Source organism: Pteropus alecto, unplaced genomic scaffold, assembly GCF_000325575.1.
Source record: "Pteropus alecto unplaced genomic scaffold, ASM32557v1 scaffold13, whole genome shotgun sequence".
Lineage (NCBI taxonomy): Eukaryota > Metazoa > Chordata > Mammalia > Chiroptera > Pteropodidae > Pteropus > Pteropus alecto.
This window is the reverse complement of record NW_006434373.1, coordinates 11,619,308-11,633,664: the sequence shown is the minus strand read 5'-3', so window position 1 is coordinate 11,633,664 and position 14,357 is coordinate 11,619,308. Positions and strand designations below refer to the sequence as shown.

Sequence of the window (14,357 nt, the reverse complement as noted above, 5' to 3'; positions counted from 1 at the left end):
ATTTCTAGAATAGGCTGCTTGGTGTTTAATGATTTATCGGTCTTCCAGTTTCAATATACCGATCACCCTGCCTTACTTAGGCCCCATGAGTAGACAGACATAAAGCCAGCAGAAGTGGCACCCCAGAAATGGAAATGGGCCACCCCGATTTGGTCATCCTTCAAGGCTGTGTAAGCACACGTAAAGCCTGTGGTTACCCATATCATTAGGCTGTCTTTAGGCTACAGCAGGCTTTTACCCAACAACCTGTGCCTGAGTGTGGGCTGTCCCCTACACTACCTAGGAACACAGGCTGTCATAAAGTTTACTTTTAGTGTCCCATTTTCTGAATACTGCCTCTAATGTGATCCAGTAGGGATTCTCCTAGATCACTCTCTTCTTTGAAACATGTCTTGCCTTTTTGGCAGGGTGGCATCTCTCCTGGAACCCTACTCTGTTCGCTCATTCTTTCTACTTGCTCAGTCCATTAAATAGAAGTGTCCCCAGGGGGAGTGCACAAGGCAACCGCTTTTGACCTTTGGAGAGTGCCAGTGGTTGTACTTGAGTGTGTTCCCCCTTATAATGCGGCAGTTTTTTATCTGCTGCTGGATGCTGTCCAGGGCCTGATGGGTACTGTTCCCCCACCACACCTCCCCACTTCTTTCAAGCTAGCCTTCTAACTGCTTTTTATTCTTGGCTCCAACTCTTTCAATGATGAGACGAATGCTCTTTCTGTTCCACATCACTGCAAATTCAAGGCCCAGCATGTTATGTTCTCACATAACTGTCTCACCTGATCTCACACACAGTGTGAGAACTGAAGGTAAGCCCCAAATTTTGCTAGATAATGGTGGACAAATAAAAAGTGACTCTCAGACAGCAACTCACAAATGCATGAAATGTTTTGATCTCCAGACAGACTGCCAGAATTTCTCTTTTCTATTTCCTATTTGTAGTGATAACATTTTTCTTTTTGTGATTTTTTTTTTAAAGAATAGTGTAGTACTTTGAAATAATTGCAGTTCTAATTGTTGTCACTATTTCTATTTTACAAGTTCCAGTTCTTTCAAATTATTGTATTCAGTTGTGCACTAGTGTCAATAAAATTGACATTTGTGAAGCAATTTCTGGCTTTTTTCTCCGGGTTTCACTGGGTCTGGTGGTGTGTGGGGTGATTGGGTCTTTTCTAACACTAAGACTTCGTTTCAATGACTGTATGGTAAAATGCAAGGATTTAAATGGGAGGGGTTTTTACAGTGTGAACTTCTTGAATTTGCCTTTTCCTCACATTTCCTAATCTTATTCTTCAAGAATCATTGTACTGCCCAATAGTCAGTGGGCAGGATGTATGCTTTTTGTTGTTGTTCTGGGTGAGGTGGCTTTTCACCTGTGTGTTGGTGATGCAGCTAGCTGATCAGCATGGGGCTGGATTGGGGCTGGTGGTGGTTTTTCCATGTTTCATTCATACTGGGATCAAGTTCATTACCCAACTTCATTCTATGTTGTCCTGTCTTATAATTTCAAAATGGATACGAATGAATCAGAGGGAGAGGATAGATGTAAAGAAAATGGGTGTACATCTGGAAAACTGCACTTCACCTTTCTGTCCGAGATACTTGATGGTGTATGGAGTAGCAACAAGCTGAAACTGTATAATGGAAAAATGGAAAAAGCATTTACGTTGTCTTTCCTTATAATGGTAATGGACAGGACTGCAAGCTACTTTAACTTTCATACTTGTTCTAGCAAATCTGCATTAGAATTTTACAGGTGTTAGGTAAAAGCACTTAGGTTAGAGGTATATTTAAAACATCCCATTTAATTTCCATGGGTTAAAGTATTGATATTTGCAAAATTCTGTTGGCAGAGAGTTTCATGTACACATCACCTCCTTTGGCTGACTCATGGGTAATTATACACTTTCATATTACTTAATATGGTACTCTTTTCAGAGGAATAATTAATTACCTGTCACTTTTTGACTCATAAAGGGGACTTGGGATAATGTAATGACCTCCAGCTTTGCATTTTTAAATGATCACCTTTGCATGTAAATGTGATGCTAGTGTTTCTGTCCCAAACAGTGAGAGAGACATGGAGTGACATCACCAGGTATAACAAGCTTGCTTCTGTTCTTCGTAGAGGGGGTAGTTAGCTGCTTTCCCTTTCTTTAGCTGTGGCCCATTGTTATGAGATGTAGTCTGTCCTCGGTGCACAGTCGTTTAGTTTCCTATTAGTATAGCTCTATTTTCTAGTTATTTTCCATGTCTCCTTATGATATAGACACTGTGTCTTTCTCAAGTAATCTTAGAAACTAAGGCAGTGGTTAGGAGATGAAGATTCTTTTGGGGGATACACTGTGCTTTTAAACTATTGTAATTATTCTCTCAGCAGAGTTCCCTGCCTTATCATTAATTACATAACTGAGGCTCCATTGAATTATTCATACTATGGTATCTTCAGTATTAAAGTGGCTGCAATTTAAAAAAAAAAAGAAAAAGAAAAATATAATGAAGATCGTTAAGTTTGCCATGTGGTAGTCAGGTTCTAAAGATTTGAAAAGATGAAAATTGTAAGTAGAAATCAGGTCCCAGAGAAATTACTTTTTTTTTTCTTTAATACTTCTCATCCCCAAACAGGCTCCCTGACTGGTAGCCCTCACCTTTCAGAGTTGTCCATCAACTCGCAGGGAGGAGCTGTGCCTGCCAGCGTGATCTTGTCCCCCAACTTGAGTCCTGACACGAAGCAAGCTTCTCCCTTGGTCAGCCCGCTGCTGAACGATCAGCCGTGCCCACGGACCGACGACGAGGAGGAGGGCCGGAGAAAGGTGTGGGGACTCGTGCACACGAGTGTGTTCTTCTTTTTTTTATTGTAATGTACATAACAAAATTTGCTCTCTTAACCATTTTTAAGCATGCCGTGTAGTGACTACATTTACCGTGTTTTATGACCGTCATCACTGTTCATTTCCAGACCTTTGTCATCATTCCAAATAAATTCTGTATCAGTTAAACACTAATATTCCATTCCCCCTCCTTCCAGCCCCTGGCACCCACCATTCTTTCTGTCTCTATGAATCTGACTACTCTAGGAATATCATATAAATGAAATCTTATAGTATTTGTCCCTTTGAGATTGGCTTAATTCACTCAGCAGCGTGTCCTCAAGGTTCATCCCTGTTGTAGCACATAGGAGAATTACCTCCCTTTTTAAGGCTAAACAATATTCCATTGCATAGATGTACCACATTGTGTTTATCCTTCCATCCATTGATGGACAGTTGGGTTGTTTCCTCCTCTTGGGTATTACAAATAGTGCAAGTATCTGAGTCTCTGCTCTCAGTGGTTCCGTGTATATCCCCAGAGGCAGAATCAGGTGGACTCTAGTGGGAAGCAAGCAAGATAGATAGCACCAAGGGATTTTCTTTTATTTAAAGAGAAAGCAGAACCAATAGCTGGCCTGCTCTAGAGTCATGCTGCCTGCCCACCAAACTGATGAACTTCAGAGAATGGAGTCACAGTGATGTCACTACCTGCTTTCACCTTTGTCCCTTTATCTCAGCCACACCTGTATTCCCACAAACAATGTAGCTTCCGTTTCCTGAACACCAACACCACCAGCCCAGGCAACCAGGGCAAAGGCCCCAGTGGTTTTTGTTTCATTTATTTCCTGGCAGACTGCATCGCTTCTATATTTTACTAATTCAATTTTCAGATGCCCAGTTTTGAATGAAAAGTCCTCAGTGGTAGCTATACTCATTCAAAGCCTTTCACTGAGGGCAATATTCACATGGAAGGAAAGACTCCTAGACTATTTTTTCATCATGGAACTCTACTCTTTTGTCTTAGTTCCTATCACTCAAAAAGTAGAATGAATAAGTTTATTTAGCTTTGATGCCAATTAACAAAAGATCATAAGTAAGCAATGTACCTCTTTATGCAGGACTTTCTTATAATCAGGACTAGAGACTTGCACTGAAAACTTATTGTGTCTTGTTTCTTTTTATGGGTTTTGCAGAGATTCCCAACTGACAAAGCGTACTTCATTGCTAAAGAAGTATCCACCACTGAGAGAACATATCTGAAGGATCTGGAAGTCATCACTTCGGTATGTGTAGCATTTCCCCTAAAGCATTAAATTACATAATTTATCTCAGCTAATACTCAGCTTTAGGATAGAAGCTGGATCTAATTAAATGTTGGATTCTCTGACTCCAATTAAAAGGCATTTAGTTCTGGGTTAGAGAAATTAAGACAGTAATAGTATATTCAGAATGAGCTCTATAAAAATGGAAATTTTTTTTTTTTTCTACATGTGAGAGCATTTCTTTTTTTTTTTTTGAGGGCATTTCTAAAGTGGAAAAAGTTTAAACATTTTACTGTCTGAGGGCAACGATGCAGAACATTTCTTGTTTTGCCCATTGTCAAACGTAGCTACTTATTTTTGCTCGAAGGAGACCTCAGAGGAATAGAAGCTCCATTTTATCTTTGATAATAATTTGAGCCATGTCAGCAAAATCTGCCAAAAGACTGCCTTTTATTATTTTAATCAGTTCTGTTCAGCCTTAGAAACAATTTCAAAGCATTGCAGAGATCTTTATGACCCCTGGATTGTGGAAAAGAACTAGCCCATTGGAGGTCAGTGGAATCAGTGGGATTGTGCGCCTCCAGGGCCTCGCGCATGGGGCCTGGCACTGGGCCCGAGCTCAGCTCACATCCTGGGACCTAGCCCTGCCTCACCTTCGCAAGATGAAAGACATTGTGTGAAGGCAGCGGCTTTATCTCTCTGGTTGGATGACCTTTGTGCTCAGCATTTTAACAAAGAAGCAGAGAGAGAAGTTAGTAAAAGACTGAGGACTGAAACGGGGTGGGGGCGGTATTCAGGGGCATAAATCAGCGATTCCCCAGGGAGCTGGCTAGAGTGGAGGTTTTGATTTGAGGAGCTGCCCATTTCAGAGATTTGTCCTGGCTTCAGCAGTTTTTTGGTAATTAATCTCAGGAAGCAATAATAAATAGATGGCTGCTTCTCACCCTTTTTAGTGAAAGAAGGGACAAGCAGTCAGGCCTGGAAGCCCCTGATGCTCCCAAAATGCTGCGAACCCAGTAGTAAAGCCCTTTGTCCCCCGGGCGCCATCTGCTGCAGCATTAATTCTAAATAGCAAACACTCATCTTTACACCTCTAAGTGTGTCCTCTTTTTATGCCCAGTGGTTTCAGAGTACAGTGAGCAAAGAGGATTCCATGCCTGAAGCATTGAAAAGTCTCATATTCTCAAATTTTGAACCTTTGCACAAATTTCATACAAATTTTCTCAAGGAAATTGAGCAACGACTAGCCCTATGGTGAGTACAATTATGTTTAACAATTATATTCCACCCCTTTCCCTCTTTCTTTTTTCCTAATTTTTTTTACGTGCCTTATAAGCAGCAGTAGTGAGAAAAGATAAAAGTAAGAAACTGGCTTAAGACAAGCCAACCTTAAAATGTTCTTCATGTATCTAGATCTCGTCCTGAATTTTTTTTCCTTTGGTTTACAGTTCTCCAAAATGCAGGTTTTCTTAAGATAATTAAATGAATATCACAGAATAAATGCGGTCGTTACTTTCAGAAGACAATGAGGGTGATTAAGGATAGAGACGTATGAGGGACTTTGGGGGATATTAGTAATATTTCACTGGTACTTGCTTTATAGTCATTTCTTAGGTTTCTGTATGCCTCATGCAGTTTTCAGTAGCACATTTCACAGTGTTTAAAAAGTGCTTTGAAAAAATATGGAGCCCTATGCAACACACACACACACACACACACACACACACACACACGTACCCCATATACACTTTTACCTTGAATTTCACTTATAGGAATTTACCTTAAGCATATGCTTTAATATATGAAATGACACATGACAAAGATATCCATGGCAGAATTAAAGATTGGAAATGACCTAAATGCCCATGAATAGCGAATTGGTTAAAGATAATGTTACATCTGTCCATTAAGCCAGGTAAACCTTAATCTGAGAGAAGAGGGTAGTGCAGAAAATCAGGGGAAACTTTGTATACTGTAGAGTGCAAAATCTGATGTAGCCTTACCTAAAATAGAACCTCTTTCAGAAAATTCTCATTTTTTTTTTTTTAAGACAGTAACATGTAGATACATGGGGAGTTGACTGTCTACTAAACATGCATTTGAAAAATGCCAGGAGAAAAATAGCAAAGGCTTCAACTGTGTTTTTGGCAGAAATGGAACCCATTGTATACCGTATCCACATGTGAAAATTTGGTTGAAAATGATCTCTGAGGCATTAGTGACTGTAGGACCTAAAGGAGCCCTAGATGCGGCTGTCTTGCCGCAGGTGACCCCAGATTATGGGATTCAAGCGTCAGCTTAACAGGTTAGCAAAGCTGCTCCCCTGTGTTGTGAGGGGAACGTGCTCAGGCACCTGGCTTTGTATAGTTCTTATACCTGGAGATAATTCATGCATAGTTCTCTTTCCTGTGATACAAGGAGGTGGGAGGCTTGACCAAGATGCCCCAGGGAGGAAAGTACAGCCAGGATTGAGAAATGACAGGTACAACGTCAGCCTCACCGAACATGGGGAAAGATTAAAAATGCCACTTTAGAGTCATACTCTAGGTTGGTTCTGTGAATGTAAGAGAACTAACATTTTTCAAAATTAAAAAAAGTTTCTACAAGATCTAATTTTATTTTACCTTCCCAAGTTTGTTTACCTGGAAACTTTCGGTTGTGTTGTACCATGTTGCTTCATCATTTTTACAAAGACGATTGAAGCTTTCATAATGGAGCCAAAGACTTTACAGCTTGTTTTCTAGCCAATGAGATGTATGTTAATATAGTCTTAAGTCTTCCCATAGACTCAGAACATCTTGAGCTGGTGTCACTATAGCAGTTTCAGTCCTCATGGCTGTTGATTTGTGTCGTTGGGGAGGTCACACATAGGAAATGTCATCCATTGGCAGTTCCCTGTCAACCCGGCATGGTGGCTTCAGCTGCCTCCTGCCATCAGAGAGAACTTCAGAGAGCTGCATTTCGTTCTAGAAATAAATACCATATCCGTGGATTTATATGTGAGTATAAATTTTTAGCATCTGGCCATTATCTATGAAAGAATATCTACTTGATTAAAAAGCAGCTACTGTCATTTGTTTCTCAGAGGATTTTCAATAGAGTATCTTTCACAGATCTATGATTTTATTCATATTTTATATGAAGATACCAGAAAGCATATAAAAGGCTCAAAGCCAAAGAAATAGCAGATAGTCAATATGCAGCTCAGTTGACACGACCTTGCAACAGTGGACACAAACCAAATTGATGACATTTATCAGGAATAAATGGAAGAGTCTGCCATTAAGTTCAACTAATCAATTCCTCAAGCACATGATGAGGAAGACCTGGCTTGGCAGAGATTCAAGGCAAAAAGGCTGAGTGTGAATGAATTTAGTACGAGCCAGTAGAATAACAAGAGAAACCAGTGTCTATATCTGTAGCTGTCAGCATTGGCTGCTCATCACCTAGAAGCATAAAAAGTCTTGATAACCGTGCAGAACCCCAACCAGTATATCAGAATCTCTGAGAAGTAAGACCGAAGCATCAGTATTTCCTAACGCTTTCCAGGTGATTCTGGTGTATAGCCAAGGTCAAGAACCTTTGCTCTAGACTGCCTCATTAGAAAGAGACCAGAGCATGGAAAGTGATTCCACCTTGCAACATCAAGGCTCAGAGCTCCTTAGCATACTCTACCCAGTTCTGAGTTTCACATGTGAAATATTATAACAAGAAAATACATTTTATTTTTTAAAAAACGATTGTTGGAACAATGGATATTTGGTCTAGGAAAGAATATTTTAGAAAATGTAATATGGCTCTCTTCAGGTTGGTCATATGTAAAAGAGAGTACATGTCTTCTTAGTTGTACCAGAGGACAAGATTTAAGCAAAGGAGTGCATTTCCAACAGGGCACATTGTGTCTGAATATGGGACGGGATTTCTTGATGCCAAGTGCAGCTTAGCAATGAGAGGCGGCCATGTGAGACAGTGAGCCCCTGCACTCTAGGGCTTCGTGAGCAGAGGTTGACTGTCCATTTCCAGAAGGTATTTATCTAGTGGATGGAACCTCAAACCTGGCAGTGCATCTGGGTCACTGCCAGAGGGAATTTTGAAAAACTACAGATTATCAGGCCCCATCCAGCCCTCCTGAATCAGAACTTTGGGGTGAGACCCAGAAATTTGTATTTTTGAAGTGCTTCTAGAGGGTGACTACAGTGAATACCTTTTCTGGAACAGCTGGTGTGGAATGCCTCTGATGAACTAAGATTTTGTGATTCTTCAATTTACATTTTGGTTTTAACTCTTTTATAAGCAATGAATAAATTATCGAATGAATGAATAAATACATAAGTGGGTAGGTGAGTATGTGAGCATTAGGCTTTGCCCACTGGGTTCTTGCAGTCTCAGAGGAGGAGGCAGGCATGTAGAGGAAGGAGGGCCAGGCCCATTGATGGATGTGAGTGCCATTCCAATGTGAGCACAGGGTGTCACTGGCCAGGTCTGCCTTGGAGAACATGTAGGCCATTAAAGCTTCCATGGAAGAGGTGACTTGGGGGTTATATATTTAATGAGAATAGATCACAGGGAAATTTATTGAATGGATCACAAGGAAATTTATTAAGAAAGGATTTCACACTGAGTTACTGACTGAGACCACATGTGTGTATGTATATGTGTGTTTTTTCATATTGTGATATGGGAAGCAAATTGGCTCATGTAGATGGGCAAGGCTGTGGTCCACACTCGCCATCAAACCACCACCTGAGATCTGTCTGTCCGTGGTCCTTGTGGAGTTTCATTTTTTCATCTGTAAAACGTGGAGGGCGGTCTCCACCTCGCTGGGCTTTTACATGAACTAAATGAGACAATGTTTGTGAAGGGCTTAGCATTCTGCCCCACATATAGAAAGAGGGGGAAGCTGATCATTTTTTTAAATACAGGTTTTATTTTAAAATAATTTTGGAGTTAGAGAAAATTTGCCAGTAGAATTTCTGCACACTCCTCACCTGTACCCTTCCCCTGTGTCAGCTTCTTACATCACCATGCACAATTTGTCAAAACTAAGAAACCAAGGTTGGTACATTAATATTAACTAAACTCCAGACTTCATTCAGCGATACTTTAAATTATTATTGTTGGTGGAAAGAAATCTAAAGTGTATTATGTACATAAAGTTCCCCAAAATTTGGTACTTAAATGACACAGCCAGCATGATTTTCCTTTGCAGTCTTATGTTAGATTGTCATATACTTTCATCAACAGTGGGAAATTATAGGGGGAAAAAATTACCAGGAAGTCTTCCTACGTGATTAGGCTGAACCCAGGCTCAGTAAACACACCTGCTCCTGCCCAAACATTGTGTTCTCCTAAGTAAACACGCCTGAGAAGAGGATGGACCGTTTCATCCTGCCCAAAGCCCAAGTTACTCTGTTTCTTTAAAACAAGAACACAGGTTTGATGCCTTCTGAAAACATGAAGAATGCTTATCCTTTTGAAAGCAAGCACATTTTACTCACCTGTTCAAATGCATTCAGAGAAAGCCACTTCAATCTTTGGCATTCAGGCAAGACTCCCACATTCCAGCCCTGAAATGATGGACAGGTGCTGAGCACAAACTGGCCAAGTCATTCCCCAGAGATGAATGAAGACCTGCTCTGGTACAGGGTGCCTTGGCAGATCCTTCAGTGCACAAAACTCAGCTTGCAGCTGGCAGGGAACTGGGATCCAGGGAAGAGTCACACAGTGAGGCACTCCGATAGGCTGTGGGCACTTACAGTGTCCAAGAAAGATCACCTGCATTTGTTTTGTTTTGTTTGAAGAAACTTGTGGTGGAGTCACTTGAAAGGAGTGCAGAAGTCTAGCCAGGAGAACTGGAAAGACTGGATGTGGAGATGTCACCATACAGACAAGTCAGGGCTCATGGGACAAAGGAGAAGGGAAAGGGAGGTTCCTGGAGCTTCGAGCCAGGTTTAACTGGGAGGATGGTCATGAAATGAAGAGGGAAATTAAAGGAAGAAGCAAGGAAATCGGTGGGGAGATGAGCTTGCTTTGGGACACGTCAGATTTAAGAGGTTAATAACAAAGTCCTACAGACAGTTGGAAACGCTCCTCTCAGGCTGGGGAAAGAAATCAGATTCAGCAGCATAGATTTGGAAATTATCTAAAAGAAGAATCTTTAAGGAAGAGAATGTTAAGACACAAGTGAGCCAGGGACAGAATCTTACCCAATACACCTTTTGGCAACTTTCCATAGTCTGTGGTAGAGCAAGAGCCAGCAAAGGCAACAGAAAAAGCCACCAGAGATTTGAAAAAAGGAAGCAGCAGGGGCAGAGGGTCCCAGAGTGGTGGCGGGGAGGGCAGAAGGAGTTCCCTGGTTTGCGGGACCAGGCTCAAGATGGACAGGAATCCTTCAGGGACGAGGGGTGAGGAGGGCATCCTCGAGGGATCAGAGGTCCCTCCACACCTGTGACACTTGTGGGTTGTGGGCAGGAATTTCATAGGTGAAGCAGTTTTGTCTTACCATGACACTCTAGTGACTGAAGTGGAGTAGAGATAACTGAGGGTCAGAAAATTGTTTAACACACTTCCCCCCTTTAAGTAGAACATCTTTACAGGAGCAGCGGTGAACAATTATAGGACAAAAATGAATGAAATATTTTACTCAAAAAATTAAACATAGAACTAACTTCCATATGATCCAGTAATTTCACTCCTAGGTGTATATCCAAAAGAATGGCACAAGGGGCTTAAACACACTTGTACATCAATATTACTAGAGCATTATTCACAATAACCCAAATGTCCACTGACACATGAATGGATAAACAAACGTGGTGGAGCTTGAGGACATTATGCTGAGTGAAATAAGCCAGTCACAAAAAAGACAAATACTGTAGAATTCCACCTATATGAGGTTCCTGGAATAGTCAGATGCTTAGAGGCAGAATGTAGAATGGTAGTTGCCAGGGACTGGGGAGGGAAATGGAGACTTATTGTTGGAGTTTGTTTTGGGAAGATGAAAAACTTCTAGAAATGGATGATGGTGGTGATTGTACAACAATGTGAATATACTTTCAGGTCACTGAACTGTATATTTAAAAATGGTTAAGATGGTAAATTTTGTTTTATATGTGTGTGTGTATTACAATTTTTAAAAAATAGGGAAAAAAAATCATAGGGAAGCCAGTGCAGGATAAAAGCAGAGGCTTCAAGACAGTGCCTTGTACCTGAGGGCCGCTGGCCTGTGCGGTGACTGCGTGGGGCGCTGACCAAGTGCTTTCCCGAATGAACCCGTTTGAAGCTTGCGCTGGTGGCGGGTGTGTTTCCTGATGGAATCGCCTCCGTTCTGACCGAGTCAGCATTCGCAGCCAGGCCTTGACAGGTTAGAGTGAGCCGAGGACCTCAGTTTAAAGCTCAAATCATATGTATACTGAGGGGAAAGTTCAGCTCTTATCTCTTATTAATTCAGACGTTGTTGGGGGCGAGGTGGGATTTAGCAGATGCCTTTTTCATCTGACCGCAGACCTCACAATGCTCACATTTCACTTTTTATCATGTTCGTCATTGTTGGCTCTTTTTGTCTCCCATTATTGTTTCCCTTTATTGCCCAACATTCTGAGAGGTCACTGGGGCTTTATACACAACAGATGAGAAATGAAAATAGACTTTTTACTTTTCGTAAGTGACACAGTAAGGGGAGGTATTTTGGGTGATCATCCCAATCGGTGAGATGCTGCACTTTTTTGCTGAGGCGAAGACCTCTGATGTTAGTACTCATTGCCTTCTCTGGCCTGTGTTAGATGTGGGATCATTACGGGAAAAGCTAGAAGGAGCCTCTGATGGGACAGCCTGTTTTCTCAAGCTTGCTGCACTCCTGAGGTTCCTGTGAGCTGGGCGGGCAGAGATTCTGTTCTTTTTACAGGCCCCTGGGGGTTTCTTGCAGTGGCCACCACCCAGTCTCCCTCCACTACGCAGAAAGATAGCTCCACCTTCAGTCAGAAGCAGCTTTTCATAACGTTCTCTCTCAAAGGGGCAGCGTCTCCGTGTCATCAATGCAGGTGTTCAAACCAGGCCTGAGCTCACGCCATGTTCCACGCATGTGCACACGTGTGCACATCCACCTCACTCCTCCCCTCGGCTCTGAGTGTTGGCACCACCACACTTCACCTCTGCGTCACCGGGAAAGACAGATCAGACCCAGACCTTGTCCTTTTGAAACTATGGCTAACGGTTGCTGCCACACAGTGAAGCACTGGCTGGCTTTGCCTGCACAGATGGATGACATGATATGAAAGCTTTGGTTCCCCCTGAAGTTGGTATCTATAGATTATTTCCCACATCCACGTCAGGAAAGGATCTGATTTCCATCCTATTTTGTTGGTGCCCAAGATCTAAATATTTGTAAAAGTCCGTTGAGGAGAATTCCTGTAATTATTTTCTGGAGTAATAATTATTACCCCACATACTTTGTTTGTGATCGGCTAATTCTTACAACATGGAGGTCCCCTGTCTTCCCTATGTGCAATGAAAACTTTTATACCTTTTTGGTAAAATCAACTGCAGTGCCTTTTCCCTTGGAACATTCTTGTGTAATGTATCCCACTGTCTCATAAGCTTTGAATGGTTCCGACGTTCCAGCAGCCATGGATTCGGTCTTGAGCAGGAAGTCAGGGTTACAACCTTGTATGTTAGGAATCCCGAGTCACTCTAGTCCGACAAAGCCAATTAACCGCATTGATTTTTCTCCCTGTAAAACCGAGTTAACCAGGTTCAGAAGCTGTGATTTCTACCTCCCTTCTCCCACCTCCAACCTCCATCGCTCTTCTGAATTCTCATGATGGTTATTAGCCTTTTTATGTCACCTACCAACTACTTTTCAGCTGGAATCTCAGTTCCTTACACACATCTTTCTACTCTGCCAAAACTCTAGGTTCCTCCAGGGGGAACCATTCCCATGCCATTTAGTCTAGCTTGGAACTCAGAACGGTGTCTGTGTTTGATGAATGGCTGATTTTCTCATTTGTAAACTGCATCACAATTCTTAAGGCTCATTTTTATTGTGGTTTTAAATCCTTTTATGCCTTATCTTCCTCGAAGATTTTTGAGACAGTTTACAAATGGAAAACAATACAAGAAAAGGATAAACAAGGACATCTAAGGCTGCACTATCCAGTAGAGTAGCCACTAGCCACTTATAGCAATTTAAATTAATTTGAAACTCATTTTCTCAGTAACCGCTAGCCATATTTCAAGGGCTCACTAGCTACATGTGGTGAGTGGCTACTGTATTGAATAGCAGATGTAAAAAAAAAAACATTTCTGTCATTACAAAGATTTTTGGACAGCATTTTTCTAAAAAATGAAAAAGGAATAGTACAACAAACACAGGGCCTGTCACAGAATAGTCGCTCAAAATACTTAAAGAACAAATGCATGAAAATGTCTTGGTTTCCTCAAGGGTAAATCGTAAAGAATTATATATTTGCTGTTGTTGTATTTCAAAGCCTCAAAGCAGAGGAGGCCTGGCAAATGGGAGTGGATAGTGCTTTTACACATGTAAAAAACCATATTCACGTGGAAAGTTTGTGGCATTACTGTTAATAACAAACACCCTGAATGGCTTTCGGCCTAACATTTAGAGGGAAAAGAACTCCAAGAAGCAGCTTCATTGCTGTTCACTTGTAACATGAGAGCGCGACTTCCGGGCTCCCTGCAAACCTCATCTCTCTGCGTGATCTAAAATAGTCGCCGCCTGCTAACTTGTGCCACTCGTGCCAAAACATACCTGGGACACGGGCTGTGTGGCCAGGGATAAGACTGTAACGTGACTCTCCTTTTTCCTTCTTACTTGTACACTTGAGTTTCTGGTGGCAGGAGCCATCTCTGCACCCCAGAGCCCTGAGCTGTGGCCCGTGGATTTATACTATCCGTTTTAGGTTTGAAATAAAAACAGGCCTTGGAGTCAGACAGACCTTCCTTCAAATCCCACTTCCACTGGGCATCCTTGGGCCAGTCACCGAACCTCTCTAACGTCAATTTCTTTATTTGTAAAGTGGAAGTAGTGATCACTTGCTGATGAAGGATGAAGGAAAGGAGTTTGTAAAGCGTTTGGCAGGGCTTCTAGAACATGGCGGCAGTCAACACACAGTAACTAAAACCCTCCCCAGAAAAAAATTTGCAGCCACCCCTCTGCTTCCTACTCTGGTACTGTCCTTCCTCGTAATAATGCCACCGCCCAACGAAAGAGCCCAGGTTCTTTTGCTTTTCTTTTTGCTCATTTGCAGCAGGATCCGTGCAAATCCTCATGTCAG

General features: G+C 41.8%; 1 protein-coding gene across 1 annotated transcript in view; it reads left to right on the top strand.

The window, feature by feature from the left end:
• FARP1 (FERM, ARH/RhoGEF and pleckstrin domain protein 1) overlaps nt 1-14,357 on the top strand; it is a 225,755-nt gene that overhangs the window by 180,534 nt on the left and 30,864 nt on the right. Inside the window, exons 14-16 of the mRNA XM_015587343.2 lie at nt 2,619-2,806; nt 3,997-4,086; nt 5,186-5,319. Of these exons, the coding sequence (XP_015442829.1) occupies nt 2,619-2,806; nt 3,997-4,086; nt 5,186-5,319 (412 nt within the window). The remainder of the gene's footprint in view (nt 1-2,618; nt 2,807-3,996; nt 4,087-5,185; nt 5,320-14,357) is intronic.